Source organism: Anas platyrhynchos, chromosome 7, assembly GCF_047663525.1.
Source record: "Anas platyrhynchos isolate ZD024472 breed Pekin duck chromosome 7, IASCAAS_PekinDuck_T2T, whole genome shotgun sequence".
Classification (NCBI taxonomy): domain Eukaryota; kingdom Metazoa; phylum Chordata; class Aves; order Anseriformes; family Anatidae; genus Anas; species Anas platyrhynchos.
The window spans coordinates 2092926-2111212 of NC_092593.1; the positions used below are offsets into that span (position 1 = coordinate 2092926).

The window sequence follows — 18287 nt, forward strand, 5'->3', positions numbered from 1 at the left end:
CCCCATGCTCCCCCCCCCACATTCCGCTGTATTTATTTTGTTAAACCTTCTAAAATTAAATCTGAATTTTGGCTAAAATATGAAGTTTGTCTCTTTTAGTTTAGGCCTTTAATAGTGGGGGTTTTGTGTTTTGCTGGCCAAACTCTTGCCACCGCTGACTGGTGATTATTGGCAGTTGCTGCAGAGCGGCTGCTGGGGGCACGGCCGTGTTCCTGTGCTGGGTATTTCCTACCGCAGGCTGTGTCGTGCAGGGACCTGGGGCCTTGGGCGAGGCCATAGTGAAGCACAAGAGGAATATTTGAGGTGCTGGGGCCGGTGGGCAGCAGCGCTGTGCATTCAGTGGGCATTGCATGAGTCAAGTGCTGCTGGGGGCACCCACTGCAAGAGGAGGCTCTGCCTGGGCAGGATGGTGGCCGGGGAGGGCGAACTGGCCTCGGTGCTTCGCTTCCAGCCTTGTCCAGTCTCCAACTGCCCCAAAGACCCACTCTTCCTTCCTTCTTGGTCCTTTTTCTTTTTAAAACCCAGCCCTGAGCTGAAGCCAGGTGTAGGCTGCAGCACACCGTGGCCGTGCCCACCGGCAGCACCAGGAGCAGGGGCACTGAACAGCTCACACAGCCCAAAAAGCCTGGATTGCGGGCTAGTAGTGTAAATAGTTTATTTGATCTTATGCCAGGAACAGACCAGGAAAGTAACATGAACTGCTTTTATAAAACATTTCTAATATTGCTAAGAAGCAGGTCTATTACTAGAAAAATATTAAAGAGAACATGCCAGCGTTAGAGTCCAGTTGAATGAGAATTTTTGTCTGAAGTTTTAAAAAAATACCTTTGAGCTTAAGAATATGAAAGCTACTGGTTTCAACTGTTTGACTACCAAATTATTAAATTAATTGCCAAATTTTTTACACAGATTCAAACACTCTTCTGTCACAAGCAGTGAAGAAAGAGGCCATGTGGCATGTTCTCTTTAGCATGTCAAGTACATGTTGCTGTAAATGCAAGAAGGTGGCAGTTTTAAAGTAAACTTCCTGTAAATAGGTAAGCAGAGGTCAATGTGGTAACTGAGCCCCAAACTGTCCATTTAGTTAAATATAAAAACAAAAACTATAAGTTAAAATAACATTCAGATTGTATAGCACAGGCTGATGCATTTTTTTAAACAATATTTACAATATTACCCAGAGGCTAAAGTGGGAATAAAAGAGAAGTGTAAAAACCATAAAAAACTGCACCAATTTTGTAGCAAAATATCTGTACATTTAAAAACAGATTATCATATAACTACACATTATCCGAGGAAAATGGGACCTTCACCAGTGGTTCACATAAGCACAACGTAAAAGAAAAGAAATTCAGTGGTTAAATACTATACAATAAATTTTACAATTAACATATTGATGCATCGATACCAGGAAAGGTAAGCTGTAAGCAAAATGTATCTTGGAAAGTACAACTTGATCTGCAGTCCAGTTCTTCACGTCTGAGAAAATCGAGTGCCCGGCCGGCACGGAGCGCTGTGTCCCGTTACTCTGGGGTACTGGGGCAAACTGGCAGCGGGGCGTGCACAGCGCAGCTCCCGTCCCTTTTGAAGCTTTGGAAATGCGATGTGGAACCCGTCTGGAGTGTTACTGAACAGATGAACCCAACAAACGAACCTTAGGACTTAATTTGAACTCGATTGTCGAAGGACGCCGGGAGGTTACAACGTAGATGCGAACTGGGGTGTAAGGGGATGTTAATCCTACACAGCAGGGCACGGGATGAGTTCTCTGTGCTAGTAACTGAACTGGAATGGTCCTCAGAAGCCTAATACTGATTACTGAGATGTTAATACCTTAGTGCTAATTAATAAATACACTGTTACTCAAAAGCTGCCCCTATCTGAAGAGCACAGTAACTGCCGCAGCCACCATTCTCCTGTGCATTGGCAATGCGTTTGTCCCCGCAAGTATCCCGCATGCCTCAGCCCCGCATTGCACACCGCCAAAATCAGAATCCTAAGGAGAAGAACAGGGTTCGTTTGTTACTAATCGTGTGATCGCTGACCTACGTGTTCCCACGTCCTACCTACAGTGCTGTGGAGTCTGTGTATGGTGGAAAAAGGAACGGGTCTTCTTGTCATCATCTCCCTGTTACATACAGAAAAAGCCCTTAAGTGTTTTGTTTCTTTTTTTAAAAAAAAAAAGAAAAAGCCAATAAGTGCATCTGAAGCCAAGGTAAATCCCTCAGCTGACAGCGCAGGAACGCGTTTCCGAGCTCAGGGAGCTCTCCGCAGAGCACATCCCGGTACCACCTGTTCACAACCAGTCGGGATCCAGGTACGGTCGACAGACGGCCGATCGCTAAACTTTTATATAATCAAACCAAACCAAACACCCGAAACCAACACATATTTTACATTTTGGTTAAAAATACTGAGTAACGTATTGGTGTAAAAAGATACCCAATCAAATCAAGTCCTATTGCTTTGATTAATTTGAGCAGGTACTTCAGTTTTAGGCACTTGTTAGCTACAGCTGAGTGGAGAGCCCATCGCTGACGTTCCTATGCATTTTCTAGGTCTCTGAGCCCTTCGGAAAGTACCGTGACCGGTCCCAAGGCTGTCGGAAAGCGGCAGAGCACACAGTTCACATGGACAAGGTATCGCTCGAGCACCCCCTCGGCTTTGCAGGCGCAGGTCTCCAGCTCACATGGTTATTTCAGCACCGTTTGCAGAGCGCAAGTTCTGATCATCGAAGCGCCGCCGGACGCTTCTCCTCACCGCATCGGCCCGTCGGTACGGCTGGTTTCTAAGATCTGCGGAGAGGAAAGCGGCCGCCGTGAGCACAGGGGTCTCGCCCCCGGGGCACACACACGCACACACACGCTCTCTAGACAAGGAAAGGTCCTGCTGGAAGCCAATCAAAGCAGCTTGGGTAGGAGCAGCAGCAGGGCTGTCACCCCGAGGGGCGCAGCCGTGAGCGGACGCTGGCTGAGGGGCCCTTTTGGCCACGCGCCCAAGCAGCAGGAAACGCTGGGGGAAGCGCCGAGGTGCAGCTGAGCCCAAATGGAGTTAGCACATCAGGTTGGCCTGAGCCTCGTCCCACCCCTGGGCAGCTGGTGCTGATGAGCCTCGTTAGCAAAGGCAACAGCAGCTGAAGCCAGTTTGCCGTACTCGGCCTTGCAGCTTCTAAAACCCTGGTGCGAGCTGCAGGCATTTTGCAATGTGGCATGAAACTCGCTGAATAGGAAACGCAGGGCACAGGGGTTTGTGAGTTTATCAGAACAGCCTGACTTCATGCTCCCCACCCACCCGTTTGTTAAAAGCAGCCGTTCCTCTGCGACCCACTGCAGACCCACGGCTGCCCCCCAACCACCAGCCCGCAGAGCTGCTGCTGACCCCAACGCCCCTGCACAGCACAAAAACTGCCCCCGCCCGCCCCTGGCTGCTGCTTAGGGGGTGACAGCTTGGGAGGGAAGAGAAGGGAGACACTGAGCATGCGATGGGTCGAGCGATGGAGAAAGCTGGAGATGGACGTTGGAACGAGAGCCGGTGTTAGGAGCGCTGTGGAGGTGACCGGGGGGCTCCCTGTGCTGCAGAGCTGCCTCCCCGCAGGGTGCAGTATGTGAGGGGCTGCACCTCCTGGGCAGGCAGATTTTTAATTTTTTTTTGCCTGGGAAATGAATTTGTGTTGGGCTGGGCACGGCCTCCCTCAAACCTCCTGGTAGTCCCAGACCCCGCAGCCCCTGGCAGAAGGGGCTGTGCCGGGGCTCTCGGTCCATCCCTGGGACCCAAAGGGGGGGTGATGGGGACCACGGAACCAGGAGCTAAACCAACCTGGGGACGAGGCTGCTAACCTCCAACCTGGGGCTAACCTCGGGAGGGAAAGGGGAAAACGCAGGGGTCAGCAGCCAGTGGGCTACCGAGCCCCTGACACAGAAGGGTGAGGACAGGGCCTGGACCTGCACTGGCCTCTGGGCTCTCACCAGCTCTACCCTTAGCCACGACTACTGAGAGGCTGTCTGGCATACAGAGAGAGGAGGAAGCTAAGTAAAAAGTGATGCTTGCCAGCTCTGTGTATCCTCCACCACCGGTGTGCTAGAAGAAATCCTTACCCTCGAGTGAACATTTGGAAATTTAGTGATATTATTCTTCTTTAGGGCTAAACAGAAGAAAAAAAAAAAAGAAAAAAAAACAAACACAAAATGATGGTTAAGTAAAAATGGGATGGAAAATGAAGAGCAAGTCAACTCAGCGTTCAAAGATCCGGGCACGTGAGCCAACAGAGCACCAGGAGGGGTAAGGCCGAGGCTACGAGAGGAGGTTAGACAAGGAGAGGAAAGGACAAGAGGGCCACCCTTGCCTCTTGCTAACCAAATTCCAAGCTGCTTTGAAGATTGGCTCCAGGAAGATAACACAGCAATTAACTTGAAAGAGCAAATAATTGTTGAGCTGATTATAGTTTGCAATTTTATTAGAAGCATTCATAAAAATACACATGGCAAAGTGAAACACTGTTGTCTTCTTAAGCCACTCGATCCTTAATTCAAGACAACAGTGTTAACAAACATGCGGGGTTAAACACACCCTTCTTACACCTTACACCACAAGATGTAAATTGCTCAGTTCCATGTCAAGCTTTTCATCGTCACAATTTCCCTGCTTCTGGCAAATAACTGAGTTTCCCCAGCGTTGCTGCCTCCGTCTCCCCCCGTTCGTGCTGAGCCCACCAAGAGCACTGGAGCTGGGTAATGCTCCATAAACGTTTCTGATTTTAGATAAAGTTGGCATGGAACTGAAAAAAGTTAAACGTGGATGTGACCGAATGAGAGGAGACTCGATGCTGTCCGTTTCATTCCGTATCTGGCATGCAGGCATGCAGGTGCTGGTTAGAAAGTCGGAAACAAACCGCGGCTCCTTGCAGAGGACGGACATTGCTACGGACAACCCCTCCAAGCCAGAAAGCAGAGCCCACGAGAGTCCCCTTTGGTTCATGCAGACCGTAACTCTGCGTGGCACACAGCCCATTTATTACATGCGTATTAAATATGGAGACCTGCAGACAGGGAGGAGCTGTAGGCCATAGAAAAGACAAGTGAATCGTCACTGCGCGCCTGCGTTTGGCCCCTGAGCCTTGCCAGCCCCCACCACGCTGCCGTGACTTCCACCACTTGCTGTTCTATGGCACTTGTCATGAGGATTAGAGATGCCTTTGAGGTGCAAGGATGGCCAAAAGCATCGAAGACAAAGTCGATGGGATGGAATAAAAAGTTAGGGCAGGACGAGAGCATGCAACGATGGTGACAACAAGACAACTTGAGGCGGACGCCGGACGTTACTATACACTCAACATTCACATGGTCCTGGCTGGGGTCCGTACAAATGGAGAAGTGTCAAAAATCTACAGCAACCTTTTTTTTGTCTAAGAGCATCAGATGTGAAAGAGGAATAGTTTAGTAATGGAATTCCTCAGTGAGAACAGGTTCGCAGAAAAACCGAGAGCCACGCTTGGCGGTTCGAGCTGTAAAGGGCACAGTCTTCAGCACTGCATGGGAATAACAGCCAAACAGACAAACAGAGCAGTGAGGAGCAGGATCTGTCGCATTAGTACACTGTTAGTGCTTGGTTAAGGACATCCAGGAACGGTTTGACATGTTCCCATCAGCTGTCTCATGACACTACCAGCATTTGGGCACGAGGCAGTTCTAAGTCTCTGAGTATTTCTCATACTACACAGTTTTCAATGGTTTTGAAAGCCTGTTGCTAAATGGAAAAGCCATTACTCCAGAAAGGGCTGTGGTTTCTGACAGTGGCCTCTTCCAGACCAGCAGGGCTTTTCTGTGTGCCTCATGAGGCACTAGCCAGTTCTACTATTTCCTTTTGACTATTTCCATACCATTGATAAAGATCTTGCAGGCCATATTCAAGCTCTACCTGACATTCGGTGCCTTCCCTGTGTTATTACATGGCCTGAGGCCCTCAGAGCCAGCCCTGTAATAGAAATGCTGGACACAGGACCATAGGAAATGCTGGGGTTATTTGAGTCTGGCCCTCCCTGCACTGGACTGCCATTTGCATGTGGATTGTCACCTCTCCCACAATCTGTTTCCCCCACAGAGCAGGAGAACCACTTTGTCAACTCTTTGAGTTTCAAGGAGTCTGGAGGAGTTGCAGAAGCAGCCAGCTATTAGATATTACAGCAAGTCTGCCTCCTAGAGACTGTTATCTTAGGAAGCCATTAATCAAAGTTAAAAAGAGTTGTGAAAGCTTCAGCAAAAGCGTTTCAACCCTGTCATCTCGTTGGGCAAAAATTCTCTGGCTTTCCTTACTGAGAGATAAAACAGCTCTCCTCCCCTCCTGCAGGAAAAAATGGCATGGAAAACATTCAGGAGAAGGAGCCAAGGAAATCCTGCCCAAAGGCCTTTTTCTCAGTTTCTGTGCAACAGAAATAAATTACTGTACAGCTATCAAAGTGTTAAAATCATGTTTCTTCCACATCACAGGGGAAGAACACGCACTAAAATCCATGTACCACAATCAGAGGAGATGTATGGAAAAAAATTACTTGTCTCCTGAGCAAAGTACAATTTAGAAGACAGCTCTATCAGCAAACGTTTGCACACAGTGTCCCGGCTGTCTCTGCCTGTGCCAGCGGGTTCTGTGCCTCTCCCTGTGACCCTAGGTTGGTGATCAGTGTGGGCTTTGTCTAACAAACTGAAAAGCAGTAAAACCAGAAGCAGTTTAGGGTCATAAATCATTCAGGTTTGACTAAATGATTTGCTGTAACTGTGCAATAATGTGCTGCAATTACTGTTAGTACATTTTAATGAAAATGTAGGCTCTTAATAATGTTAAACATCCATCATTCATTCCACTTAAGGGTAAAAAAAGATTTCTGGGAAAGATCTGCATGGCATGCATATCGCCACCGGAGTATCTGCTGAGGTCAGGCACTGAGCTGCCTACTCTAGTATCAGCCTGAGTGGGTCCCAACATGCTGAGAGAAGAGCGGAGAAACAGAGCACATGTCCAAGGCCTGTGCTTGTCACAAACTCGGGCAGCACTGACAGTGGACATGTAAAAGCAAGGTATTGGGGTTTTTGTTACGTACCAGTAGCGTAAGTTTCTACATTTGATTCACATCAAGTAAACAATTTCCTAAGCTGTGCTCCAGTAACACTCCTCAAGAAGTACATAAAGCACTTACGACAGCTACTAGGCAGATACACATTTCTGTCCTTTGGGAAAGGGCCTCTGGGACTGTGGAACAAAGTGGGTTTACCTGTTATAATGTCTTCGATAGCACCATCCTTCCCTTCATACACATGCCTATTATCCTTGACTTGCCGCCGTCTGAGCTCTGCAATTAGCTCTTGCTGCTGTCTCTTTGTTTTATGTGAAGGAGACTGAAAGCAAAGAAGAGAGGATTTGTAAGGCTTGACCTCCAGTTACCCTGTTCCTCTTTTCCTGAATATTTCAAATACCAGGTGATCCCACTTGCAGCAACCAACAAAGAGGAACTGCCAGTTTTCTATCCAATTTTGCAAGACCAGGAAAACCCAAGGCCGGGGTGAGCTCACATCCCAAGGAGAGGAAGGCCAGAGCCACAAGTTCCCCTGGCTGCCAGGCTGTTTTTCTTTCTTACATTTGTAATTTAGTTCCAAGCCTTCTCCTCACTTGAAACTGAAACTCCAACCTTTTACCTCTGAAAAGCATGAAGGGAATGAGAACAGGCTTTCCTTTCCCAGGGAAAATGCCTGGCTGGGATTAAAGATACCTGTTAATGACAAGAGCTGTGTGAAGCAGCATCAATCACCGAAGCAGCCATTGTAGAGCCATGGGAAACCTCCTACAGCAAATCTAAAGCATTAGCTCCGGAAAAAAAGAGGTCAGGAAAATTCCTACAAAATGGTAACACGGGGCTGACTCCTGCTGCCACGCTCTAAAAGGGAGAGACCTGGGAAGGAACGTTACGTGTCCCTGCAAGAAGGGAGGCTCTGCATAATTCATACAGGCGGGATTTCAGACAGATAAAAGGCCAAAGCAGAAAAAAAAAATAGCCAACAGCAATATGGGCCAGGTGACTTTCTGTCTGTTCAGTTTTCTTGAATTTTGCAAATGTCAAAGTAGCGTAACTATACACTTGGATTCCTTTGGCCCAGTTTGGTTTTCTCCCCATAAGGAAAAAAACTTCTCAGGACTACATTTCTGGGCAACTCTAAGTCTAGACAACCCAAGTTCTTACACAGGGCTGTGGTTTCTGAATTCTCAGGAAAACACGAACATGATGGCTCCAGCCTGTGGTTCATACCTTTTGGTCCTGTTGCTCCATCAGTGCTTCTTGTTCCATAAGTTTTTCCATTAAGGCCTGTTCCTGCTTTTTTCTCAACTCATTCTCTTCTTCTGCTTGCTATTTATCACCCACAACAAACAAACAAACAAAAAAAAGCAGGTTATAGCTTCAAATTGCCACAGAGAACCTAAATATTAAAAATAAATAACCCAATCATTTGCTACCACAGGACTTTCCAAGAAAACAAGCTTAGGGTGTAGCAATTTAACTACCTCGAAACAAAGTCTGAAAAAATGGGCTGGGAGAGACCTCTGTAGGTCATGCAACCTCCCCCTCCCAATCCCAAAAGGCGCATACTCAGGGTTAAAGGTGCAAACTGCAGCCTCCCAGAAATCCAGTGTCTGAGGACTCCTCCAGCGTTTCAGACAGCTGTATTGTCTTTCAGCCCTGAAAGTAATCCCAAAACAACTATTTGTGCTGCCTCCAGCGGTGTTACTGTGCTCTCTAGGACAGCTCATGCTGCATCAAAGCTAGAGGGAGCCACAAGCTGTTGTGTTGGGAACCCTGAGCCACACGAGTCCCAAATAAATGTTGAGGATGGAAGAGAAGATGAGGATGCTCCTGCTCACCTTGTAGGCCTTCACAAATCGGACAAACACTGGGAAAAAGACTGAGGGGGGCGTTGTCTTGGGATTCTCCCCGAAGTACTTCACAGCATCATCAAAGGCATCCTACAAAAAGCAGACGGTGACTGTGCTGCACATACTTCATGATATACTCGCCAGCCGTTACTGCAGAACTCAGTGTAAGAGTCCACATCTCCTCAGGGTGTGAAACTTGGTTGACATCAGCACATCTACATCTAGCATACGAACTCAGGGACAAATTCACACAACTGCTGCTCCTTTTTGCAGTGACATGCTGCTGGTCACTCATGGGCTAAAGCCTGCCTCAAAAGGGAGCATGAGGGTTTGAACCACAGAGTTTGTTGAGAAGAACATCTGTAGGGTTATCACCAGGCTGACAGAGGTAAGATACATCTGCAGCCAGAAGAAAAAATGCTAGGAAAATACTAGCACAAGCAAATAATCTAAACTCAGTCTCACCATGAAGAAGGAAGTTGGTTAGTATGTGTGAGGATAACAGTATGTGTGAGCACAACAGCATGGAGGAGGTTTTTTTATACACCACGACAGGCCAACAAATCTTCATTCCACAAGTAATGGCCATTTTACACATTTAAACCAGAATGGAGGGGAACCTGGAGAGTGCCTCCTCACTCAAAGCACAACCAGCTGCAAACTAGTCTGGCTTCAGCAGAAAACACCTGTGTGTGCGCAGACAGTGTTCTGCTTTTTGCATCATTCAAACCCCTGTGCCAATCTCCATGAATTACGAATTACCTGGGCTATTTTGGCATCATCCTGCAGCTTCTTCAGCTTTCCTTCATTGTTCTGAATGAACTCCTTCAGCATCGTGTTGTGGTCGTGCATGGTGTACTCACGCTTCGTCAGGTCCAGGCCCCTCTGGAGCTCTTTCACGTCCAAGAGGACATTTTCAAGAGACACTAGGAAACAAAATGAAATCGTTGAACCACTCCTGCTCCGCAAGCACCCAAACCCACAGCATGAACAGCTCCTCGCCAAGAAGTGCCCCCAAACACAGCGGTGTGTCACACAGCCTGTGTGGCTCACCCTGAAGTCCCTCACACAGCCACGTGTGCCTGCTGCACCAGCATTGCCACCACCACTCCCGGGGCACAGGAGGTCACTGCTGTGACAGGACAGTGACAGCACCAATCCCTGTGCCCGCAATAGCTCAGCCAGCCTGCTGACACTGAGAATTCAGCATCTTGTCCCACACTGGCTTTACTACAAGACCAATTTTTGCACGCACATTAAACCACCTGTCTTTATTTTTCGGATGGTCCCAGTGGTTACAGTACCTGCAGCAGCCTTCTCCACGTAATGGAGCTCGTTGTAGAAGAGGGATACGTGCTGGTACTTCTCCTTGACAACATTGGAAATGTAGTGCAACAGGGTTTGCTTTCGGTCTGTTGACTTTGTTTCTAAGAGCTGGGGAGAAAAGGCAAAAAGATTGCTGGGTTAAGGTGCAGCAGACACCAAACAGAGTGACTGAAGTGGTGTTTGCTTTTTCCTGGTGTTTCTCCACCCGACAAGGACAGCTACAAACGCCCCTGTAAGTGTTTACTCGGTGGTTTTCAAACTGTGGACTGCAAAGCCTCTGAGGATTTGTGTCCTTCTCCTGAGGGGCCTCCAAAATGATGATAAGCCAAGTAAATTCATACGGTGTGGTGGGAAGGCTGCCTTTACTGGCTGGAAAGCCCTCGTTGAGCCCCCAGGCAGCCAGCAGCCACTGTCAGCTTACAAGAAATGCATCACAGCCTGTGCCCCCACACGGTACCGGCCCCATCACCTCCAGTTTACTCACCAGGTCTAAACTCTGTAGTTTAAATCCATACACAGCTCCTCGCTTACTGCTGTTCATGTAGTTACCGAGAGCCAAGATTATCTGCCAGAAAGAAACAGAGCAGAACACGAATTTTCAGGACAAATGCACAGTGTCTGTGCAACCTCTGAAAGGAGAGTTTGTGTGTAGGCATCCATGCATGCTTCCAGCACACACACGGGGCGAGTGGTTGAGCTATTGAACGTAACCAAAATCAGACCTACCTCCAGGATTTTCTTAAGCTTTTGGGACGACTTTATTGAGACAGACGCAGCTATTATTGCGTGAAGTTGCTGCAGGTAAACACAGCAAGAGGGTTAGTTAATGCACATCAAACCCCAAAGGAAAATTAAAATTCAACACACTCACATTTTGGAAAAAAAAAAACAAAAAAAAAAAAACAAACTAGTTTTGATCTATTCAGTGGGCCCTAGCATGAATGTTACCCTGCCCTGGCATGTCAGGATTTCAAATAATTCATTTGCGCTGCAGATTTAGCACATTCAGATGTGGTTGAGTAAAACTGTCTTTACATTTCAGTCCTTATTACTGTGAAAGATGCATCAGACTGGATGGGACACACATCAAAGAGCTCCCAGCCCAGCACTGATAGTAACTTTTTCTGATGACACAAACAACTAGATTTTCATTTAAACTGGTTTTAAACATCTACAGGGAAAAAGAAGGATGATATGGAGCAGCCCAGCATACAAGCTGCCATACAAAGAGCACCTGAGATCTCTGAGCCATTGATAAATGAAAACATAGCTAGAAAAACACTTTTTTCATTCATGTAATCATTTCTCAATCTGCCTCCGTGAGAACTCATAATCACTCCATGACACTCAAACCATCTCTTAGAAAAATTAAGGCCTCTATAACCTTCACTGGCTGCCCCACGCCTGCATGTGGCTGCAATGCTCCCCGCAAGCTTGACTCGTGCCACAGAGAGCAACTCTCATGTGGGGGCTGATGCCTCAGGGAACCCTGTTCCTGCACAGCTGATGCATCACAGGGGCATCTCCGGGGGTTGTCTCCTGCTCACCGGGGTCAGCATCTGGATGCTTTCTGCGAAGTTGCCTATGAAGGCCATGATGGTCATTTTCTGCATCAGCCTCTCGATCTTGCTGAACTGCATCATGAAGCGGTCTTCGTCGGACAGGTTCTCGATGGGTTTCCTTTCCCTCTCGTAGAGCCGCAGCACTTTCACTTCGTTCTCGGTGGGCAGGAACCGCATGAGGCATTCCACGAAATCCACTGGTAGCGTTTTCAGGTCAAACCTGGGGGATAACAAAAAGACAGAGGAAGCGGTGTCACAACAAGGGTCTGCCTGAAGTGACGGACAAGTAAAAGAAATGAGAAAGCTGCCAGTGGCACAACCTCTGCCTCCTACACTGCTCAGCTACACATCAGCTAAAGCAGTGAGAAACTACAAAGACGCTGTGATGCTACCCCTGCTCGTGTTGCCCTGGCTGGGGTGAGGGACACAGCCCTGCACATGAAGCTGCCTGCACGTGAAGGTGTGAACAAGGTAGCACTGAACAGATGACACAGACAGAAGTGCTGAAGGGAACACTGCTGTTTGGCGTCTTCTTTCTGTTTTGAACAACGTGCCCAGTGCCCCCACCCCTGCATGGCCACATCTCCTTTTTATCAAAGATGTGCTGGGAGGAACAAAGAGCTGTTTTACACAACTGGGCCAGAGCCCCGTAAGCCCTGGAGCTGCCTCAATCCACAGCAGGTTTGTGTGACTCTCCTCCCCAGGCCCAGTGAAATGCTTGTCCTTGCAAATTTTGCAGATCTCACTTTGAGAGAAATAGCAGATGTTTGGCCACGAACACCACCAGGTTCTGAACGACTCCAGCAGCAGCCCAAAGGAGCAGGTCCACCTGTGCTCAGAACGGAGCTGGCAGCCCAGGCTCTGTGCCACCAGGGGACAGGGCAGAGCAGAATTCCCCTGCCCCGTCTGTGGGATACACCTGTATCACATCGGGGCTTGGCACTGCGTGGGGCGATTACGTAAAGCTCATTGCATGCAGGAGGCTTCCAGTGCACTTGGGCTGAACTCGTGCGTTACGGAGCGCACGGCGATAGCTGCCTGCCCCTGACACCCTGGGCTCTGAGCGTGCACTGGAACAGAAAGCATCGTGTAAACAGGAGGAGAGACTCAGCGTGCAACGGCACACAGCGGATACACAGGAATTAGGCTCTTTAACAAAAGACGTGTTAATTTGTTAAGCCTATAGAGTGATGCAGCAACATAAAGCTGCAAGTTAACATACTGCAGTACAAGGGAAGCTGATTTGTGGGAATTCAGAATGGTTCCATCCTTACTCTTGGATTTTTTCCAGATGCAGAAACATTTACATCAACTGCCAATTCCAAACCATTCCACTTACCAAAAACCACAGTAAATCTTGACTATGACTTCTTTGCTGACAAGTGTTTTACTTACACATGAATAGCTTTGCATATTTCATCTGCCGTCTTTCCAGCTTTCCTTAAAGTAATGGCAAGGTTTTTGGCCCTGTTCGCATCCAGTAACGTGACTTTGTTCGACCCTTTCTGAGTTATTTTTTGCTTGCTTGAAGTCAGATCAATGGCTGGACCTTGGGCTTTTGTTTTGAATATTTCTTCAAATTCATCCACGTTTAAATCCTAAAAAGGAAAGGACATGATTTATCCCTCCTGCAGCAAACCCCACAGCCCGCACTGCCTAACAGTGGGCCAGAGCTGCAGTAAAGCCCTGTGGCTGCTGTGGCTGCAGCAGAGAACTGCAGGCTGTGGCTGCAGGGTGTAGAAAATGTGTTCCCAAGCTAGCAATCAGGAAATTTGGCCTCCACCCCAAATAGTCCACGCAGCTATGTGCATCTTCAGGGCACAGGGTCCACGCAACACCTGAGTACTCAGCCCTGCTCTGTGCTGCTTTAGGCTTTTTTCCCCGGCATGCAGCCAACACGTGCCCAAACCCACCAGGCTGGAGCAGCAATTTTAGGCTGGGAAAACCAAATCTTCCTCGTTGGATCTGCTTCAAACAACTGCACATAATAGGTGTGCACCTTTTATAATCAATACCAGCAGCTACAAGGACTCCTTACTGGGTACCACAGGCCACTGATGAGCTGTTTGCCAAAACCTCTCTCCGCAAAAGCCAATATTGACTCAGGGTATGGACAGAAGTGGGAAGCAGAAGCCAGCAGACAGCACTCGTACCTCCAGGATCCTTTCGTCATCTATTTCGTTGAAGACTGTCCCATTGATCTGGTTGGGTTTGAGGGCGACCCAGTTGAACACTGGCATGCGGAACTTGGTCTTGATCGGCTTCTTGATTTTCACAGCTAGAGACACCAGAGGAAAAGAAACGATTAATTCCCTGACAGCTGAATAACGCCCCGTGAGCCCTGGGTCAGGCCCAGCGTTTGCAGGATGGGAAGCTGCAGCTGAGGACACCTTTCCTCAGCGATGTGGAGGGAGGGTGTGCTGCTGGCAGCCGATGGGTCATGAAGTTCAACCAAAGCCAGGGGACGAGAAGCAGAGAAGCCCCTCTCCCCAGGTCTTGGTACCCTGCTGCAATGGGGCAGTGCGGCTTCAGAAGGGCCAGGTTTGTCCTTTAAAGCCCAAGGGGTGGGCAGGACACGAGAGCTTTCACCCAGCTGAAGTAATGGGTCTGGTCTTCTCGGGTTGTGCAGCATTTGTGTGCTCCAGTAACTTACACAGAGAAGCTACAGGAAATGAAGGTTAACGACTGCCAATAATCAGTGAACAGAGAACAAAATAATGCTGGGGCAAGGAAAACAACACAACTCTGTTGCTATTCCTCCAGAAGTGCAGGGTACATCAGTAATTTTGGTAATTCGGTGCTCATTTCTGTGTATGTTGATGTACACACAGTGGTGTTAGTCACTACAAAATCGGGATGTTCATTAATCAACCAACGTGTTGATCCAAAATCCTTTAGAAAATGAGCCATTTCTATCCAAGTCTTGGCTCCTTCCCACCCTGCATTTGTAGTGGGAGGAATCTTGCTCATTTTTTGATGCTGTGTAGAGATGTTAGGTTTTTTTTCCCCGTGATTTCAGAAGATGGATTTCCCAGCTTGCATAGCACTTGAGCAAATAATTATTTTACTTTTGCCTAGCAAGTCTGTGAGCACATTTTGGGCAGGACAGAGGCCACCTGTTTCAGGGGACACTCTCCTGTTGTGCACTGGAGCCAGGTGAACGACAAGAACACTTCTCTCACTTTGTCCTCCCACTTCTAAAGGAATTGAGCCGTGCATCTGTGTACCTTTCGGGCTCATGCCCATATTGCAGGGACACTGCAAAGAATAAATTACTGGCAAGACAATTTGCTCGAAACAAAGAACCATCAGCGAGTAACAGGGAACATGCACAATATTCAGCCTGGAAGTCTGTATTTTGAGAAATACGTTCACCCAACTGGAAGACATGACCACGCATGATAAACTTCTGCTCATCTAAACCAGTTTTGCTCTTTGTACAATTAATGTGTTTACCTAAATAATTCCTAAAATAAAAGACTTTTTTTCCAAGCTGAAACATCCATGAAAAAAACATTTTCATCTGATGCATACATTAGAATAGATTAGTGACTGCTGCTGGGTTATTTCAGGACAGGAAGGGAAACGAACTGCCTCGTGAGCCAGCTCCCACCTCGGCTAATCAAAATCCCCTAAAAATTCCCTTCCTCCTCCCTTACAGAGACCCAGCAGCAGCTGGCAAGGCCCCTGGGAGCCGCACCACTGAGGGCAGCACAGTGGGGACATGGTCCCAGCAGGGTACAGACGCCAAGGAACGCATCTGCAACTGGTGGAGGCTGCCCAGTCTCCGTGCTTCAGCCTTTTTGGGGAAAAAAACCTATCCTTGATGTGAACGGTGTAAAGAGCGCAGCTGGAGGACAGCTCCAAAGAAACCACACATCTTAATTACTTGCTGAAGTGCTTTGCTGAATCAGGGCCTCCAAGTGGCCAAATCCTGCTGGCTGGCAGCACCCTGAAGCCAACACGTGCTCCTGCTCCACCCAGCGCCCCTCTGCAGCAGCCTGCACCCCCCCTCCACCTCCCGGACAGGGACACACAGGGCACAGCACGGAGGGACAGAGGGAGACAGGGGAGAAGAGAGTTAAATACTTAGCAGAGAGCAACCTACAGAAGAGCTTGATTGGCCCGTCTAATCAGGAAGCAGAAAGAACAGAGAAAAAAATGTTAGTGATGGTCAGAACAGCAAGGCTCAGCGCTCCACCGCTCCCCCTCCAACCCCGCAGGGACTGTGCTGAGCAGCCCCCGCACCCGAGGAGCACCGAGCGCTGCAGCACGGCTCGCTCTGCTGCTCCGTCCCTGCACACCATGAGGACACCAGGCTGAGGCAGGGGTCTTCTCCACGTGGAAAGACCTCTGGAGAACCAGGCTGGCCCCGCAGAGGCAGAAGGGAGCGCCTGCTTGCAAGCTTTCTGCTCTGCTCCTCCAGCCACGGTGCCAAGCAGCATTGCACGCTGCAGGACCACTGCACTGCTCTGAAACCCACTGGGGACACATTAACCCCTAACCTCATCCTTTCTTCTTTTTTTTTTTTTTAATACACTCTGGGACCCACCAATTCCATGATGCTTTTCAGTTTCAGAAAAAAAAAAAAAAAAAAAAAAAAAGGAAAAAAAAAAGACTTTAAAGGCTGGAATCTGGAATACTTAATTAGTTTAAAAAAAAAAAAAAAAGCTATTAATCAGACTTTCTCAGTCTCTGGAATCATAATGTACTCTTGAGATTTCCTGCAGGGGAAGGGGTGTGATACTAATTAACATTGACTTGCTGTGTGAGATGCTTGGCATATGATAGAGAGAGCATAAAAACATGATGGAAGATGGGTCAGGAAATTTTTCTTCCTTCCAAAATAATTACAAAAAGTTTGCCTTTTTTTTTTTCACAGATATTTCTTCATCATGTTCTGAGAAGAAATCAAAACCATGAAGCTTTGCATTTCTTTCAAAACCATATTTTGTTCACTTCAGGCCAAAAATGATGATGTTAGAAAAATATTTCTGGCAACAGCTTCAGTTTCGCTGAAGAAGTCATCTCTCATAGACCAAACCAAATCTGTTTGATTGATAAATGATCTTTCCTTTCGCAAATCCCTCTAAGTACAATACCAGATAGAGATAAAGAGTATTAGTTAGGCGACTAAGAGAAAAGAAGCCCCACCTCAGTATCCTGTCCCCTCCAGTCCACACGCCCTGGCCTTGCCTTTGCTCACTTTGCAGGCAAACCCTCAGCACGCTGGGGAAACGCAGGGGAGTTTTACCTGCAAGCCCTGAGTTGAAAACCACGGTGGGAGAGGCTGTCCCGGGCAGGGGGGGAGCTGACGGCGGGGGCGGCGGGGGCAGAGGAGCTGCAGGAGCGGTCTCCAAGGCTGGACCTGGGAGAGGAGGTGGCGGCGGCGGAGGTGGTGGTGGAGGCGGGGGTGGAGGCGGCATTGGCACCGTCACAGGGCCGTTTTGCACTAAAAAATGGAGAGAAGAGAAGAGGCACTGCCATGAAGAGAAATCAAAATGTCACAAGCAGCTGCAGAACAACTCACAGCAGGGCCCACCGCCCTCCTTGTCCCTACCATCGGTGTTTTTTTGGTGTAAGGCCACCAAGCCTGACCCCAGCACAACAAACACCCAGCACTCAAGCTCCCAGCCAGCCCATATTTTGGGGACGTGACGCTTCTTACCTGCCTCCGATGCTGCTGCTAAGGCTGGTAATGGTGGTGGAGGTGGTGGCAAGGGGACAGAAGTTGCGGCTCCAGCAACCGGTGTGACACAGGCGCCAGCCACAGCCTCTGAGCCTGCCGGCACCATCCCAGAGGCCAGAGCCACAGGGAGAATAGAGATGTCACCATCGCCTTTCTTCTGGATCTTAATGGTCCCCTGCTTCTCCAGTTCATGGATCTTCTTCTCCAGCGTTGACTGTCGCTGAATGGCTTCCTCTTTTTCCTTCACCATTTTTCTCAAGGTGTGAACCTGGGTATTTGCATCCTTGTAGATTTCCTGTGAATGCCACACAAACACGGCATTTGCAGCTTTATTCACAAAAAAGAATACCAATTTTATATACCAATACCAGCAACAGAAGGCAGCCTGACACCAGACCTTGGGCTGTACCAGGCATTATCTAACGAAGCATTTTAACACAAACCATACATTTTCATTGGGGAGGAAGGCCTCCTTTTTGTTTTTCCCACACTAGAGGTAAGGCTGTGTGCAGTACTGTGTCCTATGCACAGATGTGCTCTACCTTGATTTTAACTCAGGGTATCTGATGCCTTGCTGGTTGCTCTGTTTATGAGCAGATATTGACCCATAAGGCGTCTCCCCTCCTGATCAAAAAGTCTGGATTGTGCACAGAAAGCAGGCTGTGCTTGATGCTGTGCTTGATGCTGTGCTACCTGAGTCTCAAAGACTCCAGTTCCACCTCAAACCCCCCTCTGGAGCCAACCACATGTGCAGAACTCAACCAGCAACGCTACAGACCTGTGCAATAGGATGTGCT

The 18287-nt window shown here is 48.3% G+C and overlaps 1 protein-coding gene across 9 annotated transcripts in view; it reads right to left on the minus strand.

Annotated features, from left to right (window-relative positions):
- Positions 1-638: 638 nt before the first annotated feature.
- The window catches only part of FMNL2 (formin like 2), a 102752-nt gene continuing 85103 nt past the window's right edge, over positions 639-18287 (minus strand). For 2 of the 9 annotated variants that reach the window (XM_038182398.2, XM_072041347.1), the window contains exons 14-27: positions 17470-17785; positions 17056-17253; positions 13955-14079; positions 13197-13399; positions 11787-12021; positions 10966-11034; positions 10724-10804; positions 10218-10347; positions 9676-9839; positions 8902-9003; positions 8291-8389; positions 7262-7385; positions 5391-5524; positions 639-2795 (exon numbers count right to left, since the gene is read on the minus strand). In XM_038182398.2, coding sequence (XP_038038326.1) covers positions 5433-5524; positions 7262-7385; positions 8291-8389; positions 8902-9003; positions 9676-9839; positions 10218-10347; positions 10724-10804; positions 10966-11034; positions 11787-12021; positions 13197-13399; positions 13955-14079; positions 17056-17253; positions 17470-17785 — 1938 coding nt within the window. In that variant the 3' untranslated portion in view covers positions 639-2795; positions 5391-5432. The other 7 variants (XM_027459526.3, XM_072041348.1, XM_038182396.2 and 4 more) reach the window with 4 other exon arrangements.